This window comes from Amorphotheca resinae, assembly GCF_003019875.1.
Source record: "Amorphotheca resinae ATCC 22711 unplaced genomic scaffold M430scaffold_11, whole genome shotgun sequence".
Lineage (NCBI taxonomy): Eukaryota > Fungi > Ascomycota > Leotiomycetes > Helotiales > Amorphothecaceae > Amorphotheca > Amorphotheca resinae.
In genome coordinates this window covers 1-21,752 of record NW_020194481.1, presented here as the reverse complement: position 1 = coordinate 21,752, position 21,752 = coordinate 1, and the positions used below count along the sequence as shown (strand labels likewise).

The following is a 21,752-nucleotide window of genomic DNA, read 5'->3' as shown; positions in this document are numbered from 1 at the left end:
GGGGGGGGGGGGGGGGGGGGGGTCGAAGTGTGATTCCTGATTTCTGGATCAAACCAGTCGGCAAATCAGAGGTCAAACTGCTCTAAAGATTGTTATAGTAAGGCACTTTATAGAGACTGAACTGCTCTTAGAGATCAACCTACTATTATTATTCATGATCCAGCACTGTTGACCTACAAGCACTTGCGTATCATCCCCCAGTAATTCCCCAAACGATGAAGACGCACAGTGAACTATCCGTACCAAGACCGGGTGAGCAACTGTTAAATCATCTATTCTAGATATACAAAACCGCCTAGCGCCATTCGCTATGCTACACAGCCCGCGCAGCCAAAATGTCAATCCCAGAGCCTATTTATTACGCCGCAAAATCAAAAACTCAAATTCCCCGCACCTTCCGATAACTAGGAGGTTTAATCGCCCTCCGAATCAACTTTGCCGAGTATGGTGGTATCAAGCTTACCGCGGAAATGGCCGCGACTCTCCAGGCAAAACCCCTACTCCAATTAGCAAATGTCTCCAGATAGAAGGCGAGATAAGTAGATATTGTAGGGCTGAAAAACAGAAGGGGGACATACAAAGTCATCATAAATCCTAAATCAAAATACCCTCCGAGGAAGGGAATGCTAGCAACATAAATAAGCAGCGTTCCAATAAGAGAAATAACCATAACCGGATGCCAGGTCGTAACCTCAAAGGCCACCATGCAAAGCTCGTTTAACACTAGCACTGTGAAAGACACAGCAACCATCCTCGGGCCGTCCACTTCCGTGAGGAGTTGGGAGAGTCCTTGAATCATGGAGCCCTGATAGATGGACACGAAGACCCAGACGAAGAATGTTTTGTAGGAGAGTGAAGAACCGGTAGTGAGTTCGCGGTAGAGTTCGGGGTAGAGGTTTGCAAGGTTCTCGTCGACGTCCTTGTCGAGAACAAGAGAGAAGACGGGAGCCATGGTGTAAAGTGTTGCGTAACCCACGAGCAGCCAGTCTTTGTATAAACCTTCGGGCTCGAATTTTATAGCAATGGAATACATGGTTTGGCAGACGCTGATGATAAGTCCGCGGTGGATCACAAATTGTGCCAGCTTCGCGGACCGTTTGTAAGAGTTGCGACCGTGCCATACGAGGAGTTTGGTGAGGTGGCAGAATTGCTCAATACTGAAATCGGCAGCGAGAGAGGCCTGGCGTCCTTCCTTACCGACAATTCCGACACCGACGTCCGCAGCTTGGATCATGGACACATCGTTGCCGCCGTCGCCGATGCAGCAGATCCGCTTTTTGGTGTGCTCTCGAATCAATTTGGCTATATCCGCCTTCTGAGTTGGAGAGCAACGGCACGCTACCACCGCTGGGAGCAAGACGGCCAAGGATATGAACTCGGTACGGAAATGGGTAAGGAGTAAAGAGAGTGATTCGCCATCGATCAGCAGGCAGGCATCAGTTTTGGATCGCAAGAAGTCGAGATGATCTTGCGCATTGTCTTTCCGTTTCAGCTTTGCGATGGTGTGAATGTATTGACCTCGGGCGACCAGTTTTGCGCTGACAGCAACGCAGCGAGCAGTCTCCACCTTGTCACCTGTTAGCATCCAGATTTTGATGCCAGCGTTTCGTAGTAGCTCAAGAGACGGTTTGACATCTTTCTGCAGCTTGTCTTCGACGCCCGTGACACCAAGTAGCTCAAGATCGTGTTCTAGATAGTGACTGACGACCCGTGCCATACCTGCGTCGCGGCCGTTGAGCGCCACTGAGGCTTCCTTGTAGCTGGCTGAGAACTCTTCGTACTGTTGGAACGACATTCGCTTCCGTCCAACAACCAGGGTCCGAAGACCTTCACGAGCCATGTTCGCAGTCTCTTCATCTAGCCAGTCATTCGCGGCCACGATGGAAGTCATCACAGTATCGGCGCCCTTCTGGTAGAACCAGATTTCTCCAGCTTCGACACTACTAGCCTTGGAGTCTTCGGAGCCATCCAAGAATTGCACAATAATTCCCATCCGCTTTCCGTCAGATGTGAAGGGGAAGATTTCGAGAATGCGAACACGGACACAAGGACGCCCAGTGTCCACGGATTGAAGCACCATCCCTTTGCGATCGCGATGGATCAATCTCAGACCAACGGCCTCGGTCCATTTGACGATTGCAATCTCATCAGGCGATGAAGCTTGATAGGAAGTGATGGTTTTCCCGCCCTCCTCCTCTATCTGAGGAGTGACATTGTGGCAAATTGCTAATGCCAGGACCACATCGCGAACGCGGGATCCAATTTCGCGGCGAGTTCTTGTGGACGTGACCGCAGTGGAAGCCAAGATCGATGAAGGGGTGATGAGCATTGAAGGATGGTTCGCGTCCGTTGATGTTGGAACAGAGAAACCTTGTTTGACATATGTAGCCACTTCGTCCATGGCTTCATTGGCGTAGGAAACAGTCCCCACGTGGATCTTCTTCATTTCCATCTCGTTTTGTGTGAGGGTACCCGTCTTATCACTGAGGAGGTATTCAATCCGGCCTAACTCCTCTGGAATCGTACTGGTTCGAACGACTGCTCCCTGGATGCCAGGATCTCGTTGGATGAACCAAGAGTAGACACTCTTCCCCATGTCCAAATTCACCCGGAGACTGATTGGAACGATGGTAGAAAACAGGACCAAGAAGCGCATGATCTTGACATACCATACGATGCCCTCGACATGCTGGAATCCTTCTAGAGCAACAAGAACAATTGAAAGTGTGAGAGTTAGAGCGCATAGAATCTTTGTGAGCGAGTTGATTTCGTACTCGAGAAGACCAGTTTTCGAGCGCGATGGGGATGTTGAGAGCGCTGATCGAGTTTGGGCCCCCGTGTAAACGATGACAGCCAACGTAGTGGCATTGGAGGCCAGCACAGTGTTGGCCCAAGCAGTGTTGTCTATCGTTAAGGGGGCCGAGTTTCCACTTTGCGAAGCTACATGGGGATCATACCCCATTGCATCTTTTGGTAGTAGTTCAACAGTCCCGATGAATTCGTTGACCTTCTTGTCCGGCTTTCCGGCGGTTACACGGAGGCGAACAAATTCGGAGGTCTCGAGGGTTTGGGTCAACGGCGAACCCAACCTCAGCTTCCAATCCGTCTCACCGTCCAGTTGATCAGTCCGAATGAATGTTTCTCCAACGCCCCCAGCATCAGCAGCAGGACTGTTCCCAAGTTCTGAAGTCGATTCATGGCTTTCTGTAGCAGTCGTAGTACTCTGATCAATCGGGGGATCAGAGATAGGATCCACCAGTAGTGATTCCGGTAGATCTGTAGCAGCCATCTCAGTCGACGCAACAGCAGACTCGTTTGTATAGCTCTTCAAGATGACCACGTCCGCTGGAACTCGTTGATCCTTGCTCAGTTTCAATACATCCCCAACTTTCAAGTCTCGCGATTTCCGAACTTCCTCCCGAACAATTGCAGTAGGCGCCTGGGGACCCAGGCCCTCTGCACTCTCCTCCTCCTCTTGAATATCGGACAATCTATCTGGTTCCACGAGCGATCGTCTATTCGATTTGTTTGCCTTTAATTTTGACCTTCTCTTCGCATGGTATCTTTCAGCATCCCCCCCTCCCGGTTTATCAAAACATAGAACCGTATACCCTTCTGAATTCGCCTCCGTGTCTCTCCTCCGCCGTCCAATATCGTCGAACGCCTCCTTCCCCAGTGTGATCGAAAGAACAAATGCCAATGGTACAATGTATGTGGAAAGATACCCGATCCGTAGAGGAGGTATCGCTTGTGAAAGCGCGACCAGCAAAAAGTACATGTTGAAGAAAAAGGAAAATTCATTATACAGGGTTCGGGGCAAGAAACTGATTGCAGTATATTTCGCGTTGGAGACGGCATTAGGAGGGAAGCGGGTAGATTGAGAGGTGCCAACTGACACAATTCGAGATGATGCCGGGTCATGTTCTTCTCCTTGTGTTTCGCCATCATCAGGGACGGGCTGTGAGGCAGATCCGCCTGAGAGGAAACTGGGTAGTCGGACCAAGCGCTTGGCTTTGTGGAGGGCATCCATACTGGATCGCCCGCGATGCTCACTCCCCGCAAGCAACGGCGCATCGGCGTCCACGCTGTTGATGCTCCCTGCCGAATCTCGATCTGCTCTCCCAGCCGCCGCATCGTCTGGTAACAGACCGAGCATGTCCTCCGTGTCCGTATTCCTATCTCGCCCTAGATCTCCGTATTTGCTGGGTCCTCCATTTCGTTTCCCCAGGCCGCGCAGACCACCCATACGTAGATTCCTCAAGGGTATATTGCCTCCCCTTCGCTCTTCTTGCCGGTTCCGTTGCTTCCGCGTAGGCGGGGGGTTGGATGTTGTGATGGGATCAAGTTCTTGGATGTCAAGCTCCAGGTCAGAATCGGAGTCATCGGGAGAGAATTGGGGGGCATCTGGCTTAAGGGGACCTTCCGACGACATGCCTCATTGACGCGGTAGGAGAGGTTGGCGTCGAGGAGCAGTAGGAAGACGGATGGACAATGGGGAGGCTGCTGGCGGCATATGATATAGGGATGTTCGCTGCGGAAATGGGTTTCCTGTTGCCTTGCCTCTGGCCAGCGACTGCCGGAGGATGCGCAATTGGGGGGTTTTCTGAGGGTATAGACAGTGTACACAAAGTATACTGAGGATGCTGCTGGGAAGTCAGATGGTTGGAATTTGCTGGTATATTATGTTGCTCGAGATACATTGGGATATTGTCATGCTCGAGCGACGATGTCTCTTGGGGCTCAGCCGGTCACCGTATCGAAATCGGGGATGTGGCCTGAGGCTGCCAGAGCGCCACAGGTAATTGTGCCGCCGCACAGCCACAGAGACCGCCACAGGGCCATATTACGCGTAGATAGATAAATCGGAATAATTTCTGATAAATATCCAATATGGTCGTCTGAGATCTTACACGTGTCTTTAACTACAGACTGCACTGTGATGCCCAGCTAAAGAAAAAAGAGAAAAAAAGAAAATTCCCCCTTTGTGTCTTGATGCGTGAACACCAGGGGCGGTTCTGATACTCCGTCTGTACCTAAACGTAGCGCAAACTGGCCTCTTGTCCCGTCCCGTGACCCGTCACGAACAGCCGAGTCGCGAGAACTGCCGCCCTCAGCGCTGGGATCCCCGTCTCCTCTCCTTTCCCAAGTTCCAACCATCTTCAACCTCCCAGATCCCCCAGATTTTCCCCCCGTTTTTTTCAGACCCCAGACTCCCAGGCTTTGGGACTCTGCAATGCCGCTTGCAGGACTGTAGCATGGCCGCCGGTCCTTCGTAATATACGCATCCATCTGAACTTGTGCTTTAGCGATCTGATCTGTATAATACCTAAGTGAGTGGTCCTGGCGACTGCTGCTCCTGACACGAGTTGTGTCCCCATGTCACTACTGACAGCTTCGTCTAGTCCTCTCTTGTTTCTATGTCTGTTGCAATGCCCTCCGAGACAGCTTCATGGCATCCGGCCTTCATGCCCAACTCTGCGGCCGATCTAGCCTCCAAGGAATTGACCCGGCCATCGAGTCCAACGCCTGCGCCCGACCATCACCTCGAATCTGCAGAGCCACCACACACCCATCCAGCAACTGTAGACAGCAATGATGCAGAGGAAGTAATGATACCCGAGCACGAAGATACCCCCCAGCATCCGGAGCCAACGAATCTCGAGAATGCGCCCACCACGGCATTAGCCAGTCCAGGCGCGGTGGAATTGGATGAGACTCAACCGCCCAATGGGATCCCAGAACAAGATGCCATTAGTGAGGATGGAAGGGATAATACACCGGAAGGCTCAACTGCCAACAAGCACATGAGCACAATGTCTTTTGCTCGAACCGTGTCGGAGGAGGTTAGTTTGGGGGAAGACGACGACATTGACCCGGAGTGGAATTTACACCGAACAGATACCGACCCCTTCAAGCTAATGCCTAAATCTGACCGTACGAATTCGTTCCCTCAAGTTCCACCCACCCATCCGTCAGGAGTCGGTTTCGAGCCACTGCCGAGCCAAGCGGAGGAGATAATAAATGAGGTTGAGCAGGAGCCCAGAGACCTATTTTCAGATGATGAGCATAGCGGAGATGCGGATTTCTTCGCACAAACTGCTGCCCAGGAGGCTTCACACGATTTTCCACGAGAAACGAATAACGAGCATGAGTCTACCGACTATGGGCAGACATATGGTGGTAATGTTCTACAGGAAAAAGACCAGGAAATGCAAGCTCGATATGAGGAGGGAGTGCCCCTTGTGGAGTCCCCGCCAAACCATGAACAAGCTCCCGCTACGAATAGCCCGGCTTTTATGGATGATGCTGGGGACGAGGATGACTTTTTTGCTCAGGTCAGCAAGACGCACCAAGCCACTGAAGAACCTCAGGAACCACGCCCCCTTGGAAGGAAGTCAACGGAGCAAGTCATGGATTCCTTGTCTTTTGAACCCCACGAGAAGACGCATGATGGTGCACCCGAGAACTCGCAAAGTTCGCTGGAACGAGCTACAGGCGGTGGAATTGCAGTATCAGCAAGCACTGTCCTGTCAGAAGTTCTTGGGGACCCAGAAGCACCTATACATGAACAACCTGAAAATCTGGCCAATCTAGAAATGGCTTCCGGAGAAGGCGATCTTGCCGAGAAATGGAAAGCTGCCTTGGCTGGTGACGAATTCCTCGACGATGAGGAATTGTTGCCAGACGATGAACCAGCCGAGAGAAAAGCGCTAGATCCGGCCGATCTATTTGGAAGTGATGACGAGGGCTTTTTGGAGGATACCGAGGAGCAGGATGCGGCCGTCGAGACTCCGTCCCAGCCAGGGAATTCCCCTATTCCAGGTCCTGTTACTACCCCTAATGGTCACGTGGTGGGATTTGACAGCCTGACGGGCGCCGTTCAGTCCCCAAGTCGACCTGGTAGTAGCAGATACATTCCTGCTGGCGCAGCCGCGACGGTCCCTCAATCCAGCAACCCTTATGCCCCTCCTGCTCCTCAATTCACTGATCTTTCCAGACCAAGAACTGCGTCTGCTGTTCCCGCCGCCTATGCGCCTCCTATTTCAAACTTTCCTGCTTCGCAACCACAACAACAAAGGCCGGAATTACCAAAGGCTCAAAGTTTTGCAGACAAATCAAAAGGGGGATATTCATCACCTTATGATTTGCCGATGGAAGTTGTCAAACCTCGAAAGCGGAGCAGTATGCAACACTTGAATCGTGGGTTCAATCAATCCGCTCCACCGCCAACTGCGCCTCCAATTGCCCCTCCACCCCGGAGCGCAAGTATGTATACACAACCACCTCCTCCATCGCGAGGATCCACATCAAGCTTGTCTCCTCCACCCACCAGTCATTCGTTTCAGCAAAGCCCGCAGGAATCAGCTGCTGTCCCCGCCACCCAGGGTCCGCCGCCGCCGTCCTTGAAATCGAAAGCCAGCTCAAGTAACTTCTTCGAAGATCTGCCTGTGTCTTCCAGGCCAAAGCCTGCAGCAAGACACTCTGCCAGCTCTCAAACTCAAGGCCCTTTTGCTTCATCCGGGGCACCTCCACAACCATCCTCTGGGCAAGGCTATACACCCCCTCCACCACCACCCACCCATCCTGCCCAGGGGCTGGTCGCCCCCGAACGTGTTAGCCCGTACGCGTCTCTCCCATCGAATACCGCGACGGTACCACCTGTAGCATCACGCTACTCGCCTGCGCCACCGCAGCCGCATGCTCAAGCAGCCCCTCCACCTGTCGCTCAGTCTCGATATTCTCCCGCGCCTCCTGTTTCGCGACAAGCAGCACAAGCCTATGGCGTGCCCCTGGCCAATGGGCCGCCACCCCCTATTCTGCCTCATCTACCCCGGACGTCAAGTCCTCTCGCTCACTTTGAGAGAACCCAAGATTCAGGAACGCATAGCTCTCAGGCGCAGGTACCCAGTTTCGGCCGCCGTAGCAGCTCTTCGTATGAGTCGAGTCTCAAACCCCATCACCTTCCCCCAACCCGTGAAGTGGACGAAGATGAGCAAACTTCCTCAGATGAAAGGAATCACTCGGACCTCCCAAATCAATATGGCCAACGACCAGGGTCGCATCCTCCACCTGTACCGCGGCCAGTGTCTCAAACACCGCCCCCATCTCAAGGTCCCGCATCGAGAATTCCCTATTCACCACCAAAACATGCCATGTCGAATTATCAACCCTCTGGTAACACTACCCCACCGCAAGCGTTTGTGCCCCCCAAGCGATCACAAACTCAATCTCCAGGCACAGCCTACACTGGACCCAGGCTTGGAATCAATACTTCAACTCCCATTCCACGTCCTGCTTCTGCAGAGGTACCATTGTCACCTAGATCAAATGCCGGTCTGCCCCCAATGCCAAACTTATCTCCAGGACGGGCCAGAACGTTCTCCACCGGGTTGAATTACATTGCTCCAACTGATGGTCGAGAACATGATCCATTACAGAGATGGAAAGGAGCTCCAGTATTTGCCTGGGGTGTCGGTGGCGCGCTCGTTACATCTTTCCCGAAGGATGTGCCTCGATATGTGAATCAGGCGCCGATGGTCATACGGACTCCAGGCGAAGTGAAGATCCGTAACATCAAAGACGTCGACCCTCTCCAGGAGAGACTTTCGACCTTTCCTGGACCACTGAAAGGGAAGTCTAAAAAGAAAGATGTTATTTCATGGCTCAGTTCTGGCATTGAAATTCTGGAGCAAAATGCGTCGTATCTACAGTCCATCCCGACTCTGACACATGAAGACAAGCGCACGGAGGAACGGATACTTCTTTGGAAGATTTTACGTATTTTTATCGAGAATGATGGTATCCTGGAGGGCAACGCGGTGGTAGACAAAGCTGTTCGATCAGTTCTGTCACCTGGCGTTGATATGAAGGTTTCTGGCAACGAACCCCTATATGCGACGGGAGCCGACCTCTCTAGCATCTCTCACTCTGCGACGACCGATGCAAGGGCTGATCCGGTGGACCCGGCAGCAATCGATGAGTTGAAGAAACACCTGCTCGGAGGTGACCGCGAGAAGGCTGTGTGGGAAGCTGTTGACAAGCGACTATGGGGCCATGCGATGCTCATTTCAAACACCGTTTCTAAGGCACTTTACAAACAGGTAGCCCAAGAATTTGTTCAGAAGGAGGTGCAAAATATCTACGAGAACACCGAGTCATTAGCAGCACTCTATGAAATATTTGCAGGCAACTTCGAGGAAAGTATCGATGAGCTCGTACCGCCCTCTGCCCGCGCAGGCTTCAAGATGGTCAGTACCTCGAATGCAACCGGGCCTTCGAAGGGTGCCCTAGATGGCCTGGACAAGTGGCGAGAGACGCTTGGGCTTGTCTTGAGTAACCGAAGCGTCGATGACAGCCAGGCTCTTAACGCATTGGGGAAACTCCTGTCGGGATATGGGAGAGCTGAAGCGGCACATATCTGCTTTCTGTTTGCAAGGTCTCACTCGGTATTTGGTGGCATTGATGATCCCTTGTCAAGTATTGTGCTCGTTGGTTCTGACCACTTGCGACAACCATATGAGTTCGACAAAGAGTTGGAGCCTATTCTCTTGAGTGAAGTTTTCGATTATGGGATATCGCTCTCGAATGTTTCCGTAGCGGTATCGAGTCCACATCTCTCGATATACAAGCTACAACACGCGAAGATCTTGGCTGAATACGGATACCGGGAAAAGGCACTGCAGTACTGTGAAGCTATTGCCTCTTCTATGACTGCTCAAACTAGGAGGTCACCATACCACCACGCGTTGCTCGTAGCAGAGCTTGATGACTTCAGCCAACGATTAAAGCAATCTCCCAAAGACGAGAAATCTTCTTGGGTTTCCAAACCCAGTATCGACAAGGTCTCTAGTTCAGTCTGGTCGACGTTCAACAAGTTTGTTGCTGGTGATGATGCTGATACTGGCACCCCTGGATCGACAGCTGGAGGTGCTGCCGAAGTGGGCCCCTTTGCTAGAATTGCAGGAGGTACCCCAACCATAAGCCGTTCCCCGTCAGTCGCGGACATGTATGGCTCTTTCAATGGTGGTATGGGACCCAATGGCAGCCCCGCTACGAAAGCGGGATCACGATATGCTCCAGGAAATGCATACTCCCCACCAACTTATGAACCCCAGAGTGCTGCGTCGTATCAGTCGGCGCCTCTCTACGGCTTGCAATCCAGAGGCTCATTCGATGAGCGATCATCAGAAAGATCCTCCGACGAGCATCGACGTGGACCCTACGAACCTGTGCGACGAGATACCGATTACCGTCCAAGTTCGCAGCCTACCCTGTCTGCGCCTCAAAATGGCTCGATCTACACGCCGCACTCATCGTATGCCCCTCATGGCAATGGCTCTCTGTATGAACAGATGGGTTCCCCGTATGCATCTCATCAACTTGCTTCGGCGCCCGAGCTACCGTCGTCACACTCCGCCGGCAATATGTATGACCAACCCACGGCATCATATACACCTCCGGAACCATCTTATGAACCTCCAGTCTCTTCCGGTTACGAACCCCCTTCCAGTGGTTACGAACCCCCTTCCAGTGGTTACGAACCACCATCTTTCGAGCCTACCACTATGAACGATGAACCTGACTCCCCGGTCGAGACCCGTCCGAAGAAGAAATCCTTCCTGGATGATGACGAGGACGACATCCCAGCTTTGAAAGCTGTACCTGCTGCTCGTGAAAAGACCAAAGCTGAGAAAGATCGTGAGGCCGATGAAGCCTTCCGCAAAGCCGCTGAAGCTGATGGTATGTCTTTTCCCTTCCTTCCTCAGTGACAGATGTTAACTAAAGCTCTATAGCTGCACGCGACAAGCAACCAGCACCGGCAAAGAAAAGTGGATGGGGCCTAAGTAGCTGGTTTGGAGGAGGCTCCAAAAAGGATTCCACAGACACAGCACAATCTAACAAGCCCATCCGTGCCAAGCTTGGCGAAGCATCATCCTTTGTCTACGATCCCGAGTTGAAACGCTGGGTCAACAAGAAAGCGGGCGCGGATAACACCCCAACTCCATCCGCGACACCTCCGCCCCCGAAAGCCACAGGTCCGCGGAGAACAGCGTCTGGAGCTCCTGGTCCGACTTCTACCCCACAGCCTGGATCAGCTGTTGGTCCTCCATCGAGAGGTTCCGATTCTCCCATTCTCCAAGGGAACGGGGAGGCTATCGGAGGAAATGGAAACCCGCCTCCAGGTAGTGGGGCGCCACCGCCTATGAGCAAGAGCTTGTCAAACGGTGGCGCAGGTACTCCATCAGGACCTCCTAGTAGACCAGGCACAAGCATGAGTAATGCCAGTAGTATTGATGATTTGTTGGGGCCGCCGGGTGCGGGAGGTCGGAAAGGCACCGCAAGGACGAAGAAGAAGGGACGTGGGTATGTTGATGTTATGGGCGACAAAGCTGCAGGCTCATAGCGATTACATGATCTCGAGTTTTGGAATTGAATAGCAAGCGCGCATGAACGGGAAATATACCAGGGATGGTTGTATTATGGAGCAAGGGCTGCAATTGTATTATACTTTTGCTTTAAGAACATTCCTGATATGAATTCAGTTGATAGGAAATGGAAAGACAAGAAAGGAGTTCAATGGTACTATGCGCTTCTATCTTCACATTCAAGTTCCTGGTGTCTTCACTACCTTATACATACAAAAGTCCGCAGGCGAATAACCTTTAGCTGATTTCTACTGAACTTGTGGAAATGCGCGTAACTACACGACCTCACATCACCACGTCCTCAAAATAAAGGCTCTGAAGTTGACCCGGCACTGTGCTAGGCAGTGTTTAGAACACTCTCTCTGTTGTGATGATTCATTTTCCTCTCCTCTATTATAGGAGCACAGGATTATCTGGTCCTACACTCATACCCTGGCCAAAAAAGATGAACAAATCTGACCTCTAGAAGCTACCTGTCGAATTCTGGGTTAAGCCATAACTACTGTCTCTCACGTACACACGAGATCTCATTGCACTCTTATATTCATAGACTTTTATGTGGCTTGTACTGTCAAGACACACGTTATAAAGCTATCGTCGACTGTTGTTTGACTTGGTAGTTGGTACCCTGGTATGGAGCCAAGATGCCTAAGTATAGTTTGCTAAATCTTGATTCTAGAATATAATTGCTTTATTGTTTGTATTGACGCTCCTAGTTTGTTAGAGACCGGCCCTTTTATAATTTGGTAGTTAAATTTTTAGTCAAGTTTCTTAGACTATTGTGAAAGTTTTCTAGGGCCCTAGATAATGTAAGTACTACCACGAGAGTACCTTTTGGATAATGAGGTTTACACAGATATGTTTGTAACCACTAGTAATTATCTGAGTAAGGATTCTACAGGGTGGCTTTTTGATACCCAGCGGTTCAAAATGAGTTCGATTGTTCGTCTTTCCGGGATCCTGATGTCTCTGTTTGTACAATAATTGTTATCTCAAAAACAGTCCTACATCTATCTAGGCTGCGCAATGGGTCCCTATGGGTTGGGTTTCTATAGGTAGGACCTAACCTATAGGGATCTAACCTATGGGGTAGGTTTAGGCTAGTGGCTAGGCCCTAACCCATAAGCTAACCCGACCTAACCTATAGGTTACTAAGAACCTAACACGTGATTTGAGCCTCTAACACGTGATTTAAGCCTCCTAACACGTGATTTAAGCCTTAATAATATTACGTAGTAACGCGACTATAGTGTCTATAAGTAAGTAATCTATAGAGTTTATTCTAATTTTTCTACTAATCAACCCCTTACCTTAAGTATCGCGAGCTATAGTACAATAGTGCCTTAGTGCCTTAGGACACGCTATACTCATGGGTTAGGTCTACCCTATGGGTTAGGTCGTGGATTTATTTGGGGACCTATAGGTTAGGTCCTATTCACTATAACCCACCCTATAGGGTGGGTACCTAACCCATTTGGTAGGGACCCATGGGTTTCTGCGCAGCCTACATCTATCAACGACCTCAATCTACAACTAAAGTTTCAAACACACATTTCCCACCACAAATCAAGAACTGCGAGTCGAATTCCTGATCAACCACAAATTCACAATCATATAAAGAGATTAAAGCTATCAGAGTGCCCTTGTGCTTGAACTCTAGACTAATCACATATCCTGAAGACCACGGCTCTAGCAGATATCCTCGTTCTTACCACGATGGCCCTCCTTCTTTTCGAGCCGTCCGATCCACTTTAGCTCGATCTCGGTCGTCAACTTACCAAATTTCACCTATTTCCATACCCCGGCCCCGAGTTGAGAGTAATGGTCTGGTATTTGAACCTTTCCTGGACCACACAGATATTCTTGTTTAATCACCTTGGTCGAAACTGTTTTGGGACCTTTTTCCTTCTGCCGTTGCCAATATCACTTCAAATCTGCAGAGAAAGCTGCTTCGAAACACTTAAACATTACGATTTGATACTGAATAATTCCAAGCATATTCTCCAAATATACTCCAGCTCTGTGGGTCCCTTGGCGCCCTCTGGCCCTCACAGATCAAATCGCGGGTTACCAATTAATGCTTGGTAATAGAGGAGAACTGGACGCTATGCATCATTGAAACTACACCTGATTTATTCACGAGGTATTATCAATTACTGCACACTAGGACTACAGTGTGACGCCCATAGTGCTTCAAACTAGACTGCCAGCAAGCCGGGAGAACGGAAATTTATTTCATTTTCTGATTGGAATATCTAGGTTGGCTTAAATTTAGCCATGATACAGAGAACTAATAAGTAGAATTCTCCTAAATCCCTCCCTATAAACACTCATGTGGTATCTTTTGCAATGGATTTCCCACCCTATAAGACCACTTGTGTATTGCTGCTTGCAGATTACTATAGTAGAACATAAGTTGAAAAGTTAAACTGAAGCGCAAAGTTCAACCTGTAGAGAAAAGAGTCCCCGTTGCTCTAGCCTCTGGGAGTATAAGTGGAAACGAGCATCCTTTGGAAGTAAGCAGTAGCTAAAAGCAGAACCAACATCAAGTGTCTTTCCTATAACTTAATTCGGATCAAGTAAACGGTTGGTGTTGTAGACAGTAGGGGCGTAGATGCTATTCCAGAAGCAGAGGGGGCAAGTTTCACCAAGTCTCCACATTCTATGAGCTCCAGCGTTGAACTGATATCCCGAGTTCCTCTTTGCAAATCGATTAGTTTTGATATCAAGCGCACAACTAGTAGCACTCATAAGATCCCCCCTTCTCAGTATCGCTGTAGACTAGTATGTTATAATCTGACAAAGACCTTGAGGTTTTCTAACAGAGACTTTCACTTTCCTGAACCGCGGGATGACGGCGGCTGGACTCGCGTGAAAAAGGTTACATAAGAGTCTGTTGATTCGTTTTGAAATTGAGGCTGGAGTTTATAAAGCGGCATCGCATGGTGCGTCTTCCAGTTGTCTCATGACTCTCGAGAATGGGTAGCCGATGTGTTGTGGAATACTAATACTTATTTAGTATAGATACTAATAGTGAATCTTGTTTGATCTACAGATATTACTGATAAGAGGCATATAGGAAGAATTTGGCGAGACGATACACAAACCCAGCAGAATAGAGCATACCATAGCGGTTTTTGATTTGACAAAACTCAGAGATCGATGGCAGGCTAGTCTTGGGCCAAATATGCTAGATTCGAAAGCTCTCCGAAGAGAAAGCAGAGCGAATCCTGGTCGACAGCGAACTCGATATCCGCTTTCATGATAAGTGCTGTCTGGGACTGAAAGGCAATTGTCCCGACTATACAATCAAACACTCCCCTAGGAGGCGATTTCAAGGCATTAAGATTAAGTTTCTAGTTCTCTGTTTGGCTTCCTGTCTCCCCTGGTAGTCAAGCAACCTAGTATGAATGCTCTCCGCCATGTCCAATCTTATATGGTGTTCAATTTCCAATCGGCTCATGTTGCGAATCTCGGTGCATATGACGCTGACTTGCGTTAACGGTAGATATGAGAGATCCAACAGCTTGTTGATCCCGTATTGTGAATAAGGGATGTGACGGTAACATTCCAGTTCCCTACAATGAAAAGGGATCTGCTGGACCCTTCCAAAATCAAGATGGAGAACTTCTAGCGATGGGAAATTCTCAAGCATGACTTTGTTCAGTACGCTGTACCACCCATATTCCCAATGGCCCTGGCCATAAGCAAAATTGACATCAAGGTGCAGCCGTTTCATCAAACTCCTCTGAACAGAGTTCCTGTGATGCATAAACTGAGAGAATGCCAGGGAATGTGTAAAGGACCACGTCGTCGTATTCCAAAATATAGGGTTAATTTCGGAATATGCCTGGCGACAAGTTCTTAAAAGTGCAATGGGTAGTCGATTGCTGGTCAATCGTGCTATATCTTTGGGTCCACCTCCATGAACCCTTTCTGTGCCATCCAAGTCGTGCAACGGCCTGAAGTTATCATCACTATCTTCGTAGCATCGATAGCAAAGTGAATGTCGATCTCGAGACAGCCGTTTGTCCTCGCCTGCCCCTTGCGTTTCCATATATTGCTCATATTCTGCGCTGAGGGAGTATCTGTATGCTTCTTCTTCGGAGACTTCTGCCTCACACACAATGTACGTGAACTTGCCTTCGCACTCCCTATATGCCGGTCCCCTCCCGCTTCTCCAGCGCATGGGTTCCCACGGTCTCGCCGGGGCGAATTTGATATGTATTGTCCGATGTCCCAAGGCAATGTCCCATATTCTGGCTCGTATTTCCGCGGGTAAGTTCAGGAGAGGTGAGGACGTTGACCTTTCCGCGCTGTATCGCGGATGGTTAGTAAATACATGGCGAGTTGGATTGAGTTCTGACATGTATCTGCCGTCGTTCTGCATAGTCAAGGCCCGCACCTGCTTGGCCCTTCTAGACATTGCGACATCAGTCTAAAACAGTGGATATTTTGCCGTCGAGCATTGCTCCCATCGGGGAGCAAGATGCAAAAGAAGCGTCGGTAATAATGTTCCCAATGTAGAGAGGGGGAGGTCGTTGTGCTTAGTCAGCATCAATTTTCTGCCTTAGGCGCTGAACAGTTATCTTGCCGCTGACTAACAACAACATAACACTTGTGACTGGTACACAAATCGATCAGATCCCTTCACCATCTCTTCATTTGATGCCGTCTTCAACGACTGGACCTACCTACCCTCTGCCTAGATATGGCAGCATGCTTGTTGGCTCATTTCTGATATAGAAAGACTTGAGCACCTGGAGATTATATTGTATCGCGCCCTCCCTGAACCCACCTTTGAAGAAGAATCCATGTTCATGAATTCTATCATCAGGCAACCTTTTTGCATTCAAAGGCCTAAACCTTCATGGTGGAGGTGGATTGGGATATCTCTCGAACGAGATTTACGCAAGAACCTTTCACGCTCAATCATACTAGAGACTTGGGACTTCGCACTCGGAGCAGATATCCCGCTCCCAATTAGTGTATAGCTACCCCTGGGTGAAGCGTGAGCTGGCCCTTGTCAGCGGTGACGATTTCGGTGTTGGTTGGTTCATTTCGTCCAGTGACTGACACAAAAAGATAATGTTCACTCTACGCAGTTCCGAATGATCTTCTAACTATCCACACACAATCGTGTTGATGTCTATATGAGGGTCCATATTCCTGTTAGGGCTCCTAGAACTCTTCTGTTTAGGCTTCAAGGAAGCACATAAATCCATTCCTAGTCTGGCTTTGGTCCCTATTAGAGTTATTCAAGCCAGTGACTGAATATCCAGGTTGGATGACTTCATATTTGCCTCACGGATGATTGATTATTAGACGTGTGTGAGATATGACAATCATAATAATGGTTTCTGCTTCCGTATTTACTATATTCTCTCCAGGGACATTTCCATACCCTTGTCGAAAACCTCGCGTCTGCCATGTGGTAGGATCTCAAATAGGCGTCCAGGCCTAATTGGGACACCGCATAATGGAGCACCACACACCAATACGGACTGCACGGTGCAGGTGACGACTGAGATTGTTCTGGTGGTGGAGCTGCAATAGTAGGAGGGGGTGGTGGTGATGGTGGTGGGATCTCCTTTGCACTTCTACCAAAAATCCGTCCATCGATCGAAGTCCACGGACCTGAAAATCTGTGTGTTTTTCATGCAACCACTAAAGATAGGTGAGAAGCCCTTCAAAGTTCAAGCAATCGCCCCTGGACCGTGAAGGAGGCTGTTTCGAACTTCCTCCAACTGAGCGCGAAATATTATCTTTATATTTGGCATAGACAGCAACGTTTCGCTAGGAGGGCTTATAGCAAAAGGAGGCTTATATACTAGTTTATACAGTATATCCCACCCAATGCGAAAGAAAAGATGAGAGGTCCAGGAAAAAGAGGTAGTAAATTATCTTACTAAATTATGACGATTTCTTCAACTGCTCGTCCCCAAAACAAGCGCTCCCTCCGCTTCTCAGTCCGCAAAGTGAAGAATCCAACCCTCTCGTATACTTTGCTTCGTCCAGTTTGCATTATGGCTTGGTTGCACACATATGATGATGGATGTAGGGCGCGGCGAATAATAAGACCAGTGAGCATTACGTCCTCAGCGTGCCTTCTTTCGATTTCCCCCCGATTCTCAGCACGCATTAAAAATAAAGCCCACAAATCTCCTGCTTTCTCATTCTCATTTCCAAAATCAAAGCAAACATTAGCTCGTTCTTCTCTATCTTTTATCCCGCCAACATCAAACCAATTCCGATCCCCCGCTCCGGAATGACTTGCTCTCGCAATAGAAACAAGCGGAGCCTCAAGCCTGACCCAACCGCTGTCAACCTTGCCATAGCTGTTGCTTCCCTGATAATGCACCTGGCAATCATGATAGACGACGGAATCCAAAGTTTGTGGTGATGGAAAAGGTAAGACATATCCTGGATCAGGATACCCTGTATCAGGAAAAGTGATAGGACCTATGACTGATGCCCAGGACCACGATGGAGCAATATAATAATCTGGTCTCTTTGGAGGGGGAGATGTCGTAACCCAACAGATCCCATAACCGATATCCTCCCACCATATGCCTGCACAGTACCTCCAGTTTTTATGTTCTGCCACAATACTCGCTAGGCCGGATAGCGCAGGCAATCTATCCAACTCGTGAGATAGCTGACGTTTGGAGTAACGAAACGAGACCATGAAATACCACTCTACATCACTAAATGGGTGGTCCAGAAGCCGTGTGATAGTATAACCAGAGCCACCTCTCCTAATGTAATCGTCCCGGTCTCCCTCATCCCACATGGAAGTCTGACACTGCCAAATGATTTTGCTCTTAGAGAACCTGAGCTGTCGTCGGGAAAGATATCTTTCTTGTAGGGCCCAGGCACGCGTGTCTAGTGGATCATCTGAATCATATGCACTTTCCTGGGGCCGAAGGTAGATATGAGTACTGTCTCCGGAGGGAGAAACCACTTTCAATGCGGAACACGCAGGTGGTCTAGGCTTTAGAAAACCTTCCGAATCACCAGCAGCTCTTGATGCCGCTATTGTCAAGTAGGCGTTGCGATAGATGCCTCCCATCCGTGATGATTCCATCTCCCAGTCTGTTGTATCCCCCTGAATGATACATAATGAGTCAATCCATAGGTAGCAAATTCCAAGCTGGCGAGTGACCTTAATAGCATCTTGTAAAGTTGCTGGGGCTTGCTCGGGCCAAAAACCACTTTTCATATCTTCTATGGTCGTCCGAGTTGTCATAAAAGAGTTTGACTCCCCCCAGCAATGGCTGAGAGCAATATATTGGGCACGTTGACCACTAGTCTCAACTAACTTAACTACTTGAGACGACGGCGAGCTACCAACATCAAGGACTCGAGTTGGTAGCAAAGGGGTTTCTTTGCTGTGACATCCTTCGTGGTCTTTATTGCATGTCTCAATCCATTTCGTTAAACGCGCGACTGTGGGAGCGCCTAGAGGATCCGAGTACACAACTGCATCTGATGGCGCCGGAAGCACGTCCCAGATACCTATTAGTGTTTCAGTAGAATGATACCTAGAAGCTCGAAAAGCAGCACATCTATCGAGGCTTACCAGGTTCTGTGCATACGGAGAAGTTCTCAGGACTGCACCCAAACCAGTACTTGGATTCTCCGCCATTACCATTTTTGCACCATATTTGGTATAGGTCTCGAACTAAACGGAAAAGGCTACAGGAGTGGTCGTTGAAAAAGGGGGCGTTGGTTTCCAATGTTGGCTCATAATGGCTGAGATGGTATTCTACAACAGGAGGCTCGACACCAATAGGTAGCCGCTCGACTGGAAGCATGCTGCAAAAGGGACATTTCTCTTCCTTCATAATTTGGCTTGGGTCGTAATTACCTCGCAGGGTATTAAAGGAATTACGGAGGGGGCGAAGGAGCTTATGGAGTTTTAGGTTCATGGTTGCCATGGTGAGCTCTCGAGATTAAAATTCAATTGAAGTAATAGCCTGTAGCTTGTCGATGTAAAGCTGATTGGGTTAGGGCTAAACTGAATGAGGTGGACAAGAGAAGAGATGAATTGAGTGTACTGATGAGAATCCTAAAAATCTATGTGTAAACCGGCAGAAATGTTTAGCTTATTTCGAAGGCTTATCAGGGATTCAGGGACATAAGGTACTTGGCGGCTCGTGATAGGCTGGAATAGCAACTTCAAAAATTCAGGATCGCCCACCTATTTTATCCAATATCACATGCAGCGAATTGGCACAAAGTATCCTCAGACAAAGTATCCTCGTTTGATCCGGACCGGGTATAGGACCTCATACATCTTCGGATTGCTACCAGATGAGTCTACCTACTTTCCTTTGTCTTCCTTGCGCGAGAGTCACGTGGTGGTCTGTGATCTGTAGCAGCCCTATTTACTTACCCAGCTACGCTCGAGCGCACACTCAATTGATCAAGTCGTCAATCCTAAGCTAGTTTCGACACCAGTCACTCTTTACCTTTTGAGCACTAGATGGCTGCCCACATAACGTAGAGCAACCCAGTTCTAGCTACTTGGAAGCCGAGCTTCACGAACCCCCGCTACCGCCTCCTGTGCAAAATACCTGGCGCTGATGCACCCCTCGAGCTCTGCACTATCTTCAGACTTTCCATCTCAACTATTTTCAGCGTCTGCCACATACCAACCTCATATCCGCCCCGTTCTATCCGTTATATCAGGCTCTCTTTACTTCGACCTTAACGCCTCTCACATGGGCCAGATCTATCCGCACCCCTTGTGAGTTTCCTTTCTATACCTACATGTCTAAAACCATTCGTACTAATCATGACCTTTACCTAGTTGGAGACCTGGACTAGCCGACGATTCTACGGTGTTGTAACGCTATAGTACGGCTTTTCCGGCAAATTGAGATCCGATTATTCGTACTCATCCGCATTTACAAACCTAAATCTAAGGGGAGCCTGTTCAATCATTCCTTACACCTACGTGCCGCTAGACTACCAGGCTTATGAGTTCCGGCTATTAACGTTGCATCAAATCAAGCCAGATGCTACTGGCTCTATTGTTTCCTGCACCCTCGACCATAGGACATTGCTCAGTCCCCCCCATTATCATGCGCTTTCATACCTCTCCCGTGACCCAGGCGATACTGGTGCAACCTTGGTCAATGGCCACGTCATGCATGTTATGACCAACCTCGACGCTGCCCTTCGCGAGCCTAGGGTTTGGACGTGGGGCCCGTACGGGCAGATGCTCTATACATTAACCAGAATGGCTCTGTAGAACGCGGTCTCCAAGGCATGCGAATGGGTCATATCTACTCGAAAGCATCACCAGTCACGGTTTGGCCCGGCAGAAGAGAAACGACCTACGTTGACCAACTCTATGGGGAAGTATGCCATGGAAGGCCAGGGCTCCTGGAAGACGGTCGAGAATCTGTACATTTCTTCAAAACCAATTTTAGGAACGGCCATGGACCATTCAAGAAATATTGAATGGCTCTCATGTTGAGTCCGGGGCTACGGTAGAAGGCTCTCATGGGAGGAATTAGTTAGAAGCTTCCTATACCCCGACGATGATGAACCAGGTATCCTATCGTCATTAGAAGCGTAGAAGGTATTGCTTGCATTAAGAACTTTTCGAAGACGGCAGCAAGGCATCTCACAGTCACGGTCCACGGATTCATCTTCTAGAAGCTCCGATTAGGACTAGAAAGGCATTGGCTACTGATCTATAATATAAGATCTAGCTATGCCGTACTAGAAATAACATCTGACGGCGCCGAAATCGTGCCACTACCCAATTATATGCAGGTACTTGAAGTCAGCTTACGACCCCGCTAATTATCAATAACTTATAAGCATCTCTCTTAGATACTCCTTACAAAGAAAAGTCTTCATAAATTAGCTATCTCTCACCAACTTATACAGAAACCTATATGTTCAAATCAAACGTACTAGAAGTCGGCGCGGTGATCTTTGGTACTGTGAATACGCTTTCGAGTTGTACCAACTATCAAAAGGGTATTGCCGGCCTCGATACGAAATAATGCAAGAGTACTCGCAATCTATGCCAACAGTCCTTCCTGCACATCACCTGGTGCGGGTCGAGGTAGGTTATTTGGATCCAAATTGATAGCAGCGTTTCTTGCCACGTTGATATCGATACCAATTCGGTTAAGAAGTAGTCCAAGTTCCGGATATCTTTTCAGCGCCAGCCCAACATATTGCAGGTTCAACTCCTTAGGGTTAGGGTTAGGGTTAGGGTTAGGGTTAGGGTTAGGGTTAGGGTTAGGGTTAGGGTTAGGGTTAGGGTTAGGGTTAGGGTTAGGGTTAGGGTTAGGGTTAGGG

At 49.1% G+C, this 21,752-nt stretch overlaps 4 protein-coding genes across 4 annotated transcripts; 1 reads left to right on the top strand and 3 right to left on the bottom strand.

The window, feature by feature from the left end:
- Nucleotides 1-153: 153 nt before the first annotated feature.
- Nucleotides 154-4,694, bottom strand: M430DRAFT_145302 (hypothetical protein). The gene is made up of 2 exons (XM_024862938.1): nucleotides 579-4,694; nucleotides 154-497 (listed from the first exon to the last, which is right to left on the bottom strand). The coding sequence occupies exons 1-2, from the start codon at nucleotides 4,430-4,432 to the stop codon at nucleotides 380-382; spliced, it is 3,972 nt and encodes a 1,323-aa protein (XP_024717643.1). The 5' UTR covers nucleotides 4,433-4,694; the 3' UTR covers nucleotides 154-379.
- Nucleotides 4,695-5,154: 460 nt separating this feature from the next.
- Nucleotides 5,155-11,603, top strand: M430DRAFT_145298 (hypothetical protein). Its single transcript, XM_024862937.1, has 3 exons — nucleotides 5,155-5,330; nucleotides 5,403-10,740; nucleotides 10,794-11,603. Exons 2-3 carry the CDS (start codon nucleotides 5,418-5,420, stop codon nucleotides 11,402-11,404), a joined length of 5,934 nt encoding a protein of 1,977 aa, XP_024717642.1. The 5' UTR covers nucleotides 5,155-5,330; nucleotides 5,403-5,417; the 3' UTR covers nucleotides 11,405-11,603.
- A 3,108-nt stretch (nucleotides 11,604-14,711) lies between these two features.
- M430DRAFT_68952 (hypothetical protein) lies at nucleotides 14,712-15,909 on the bottom strand. Its single transcript, XM_024869394.1, has 2 exons — nucleotides 15,794-15,909; nucleotides 14,712-15,742 (listed from the first exon to the last, which is right to left on the bottom strand). Exons 1-2 carry the CDS (start codon nucleotides 15,850-15,852, stop codon nucleotides 14,761-14,763), a joined length of 1,041 nt encoding a protein of 346 aa, XP_024717641.1. The 5' UTR covers nucleotides 15,853-15,909; the 3' UTR covers nucleotides 14,712-14,760.
- A 1,965-nt stretch (nucleotides 15,910-17,874) lies between these two features.
- M430DRAFT_107992 (hypothetical protein) lies at nucleotides 17,875-19,074 on the bottom strand (the record flags this gene model as incomplete). Its single annotated transcript, XM_024861185.1, has 1 exon — nucleotides 17,875-19,074. A coding segment is annotated over one exon (1,200 nt), but the record flags the coding sequence as incomplete, so codon positions are not given.
- Between the last annotated feature and the right edge of the window lie 2,678 nt (nucleotides 19,075-21,752).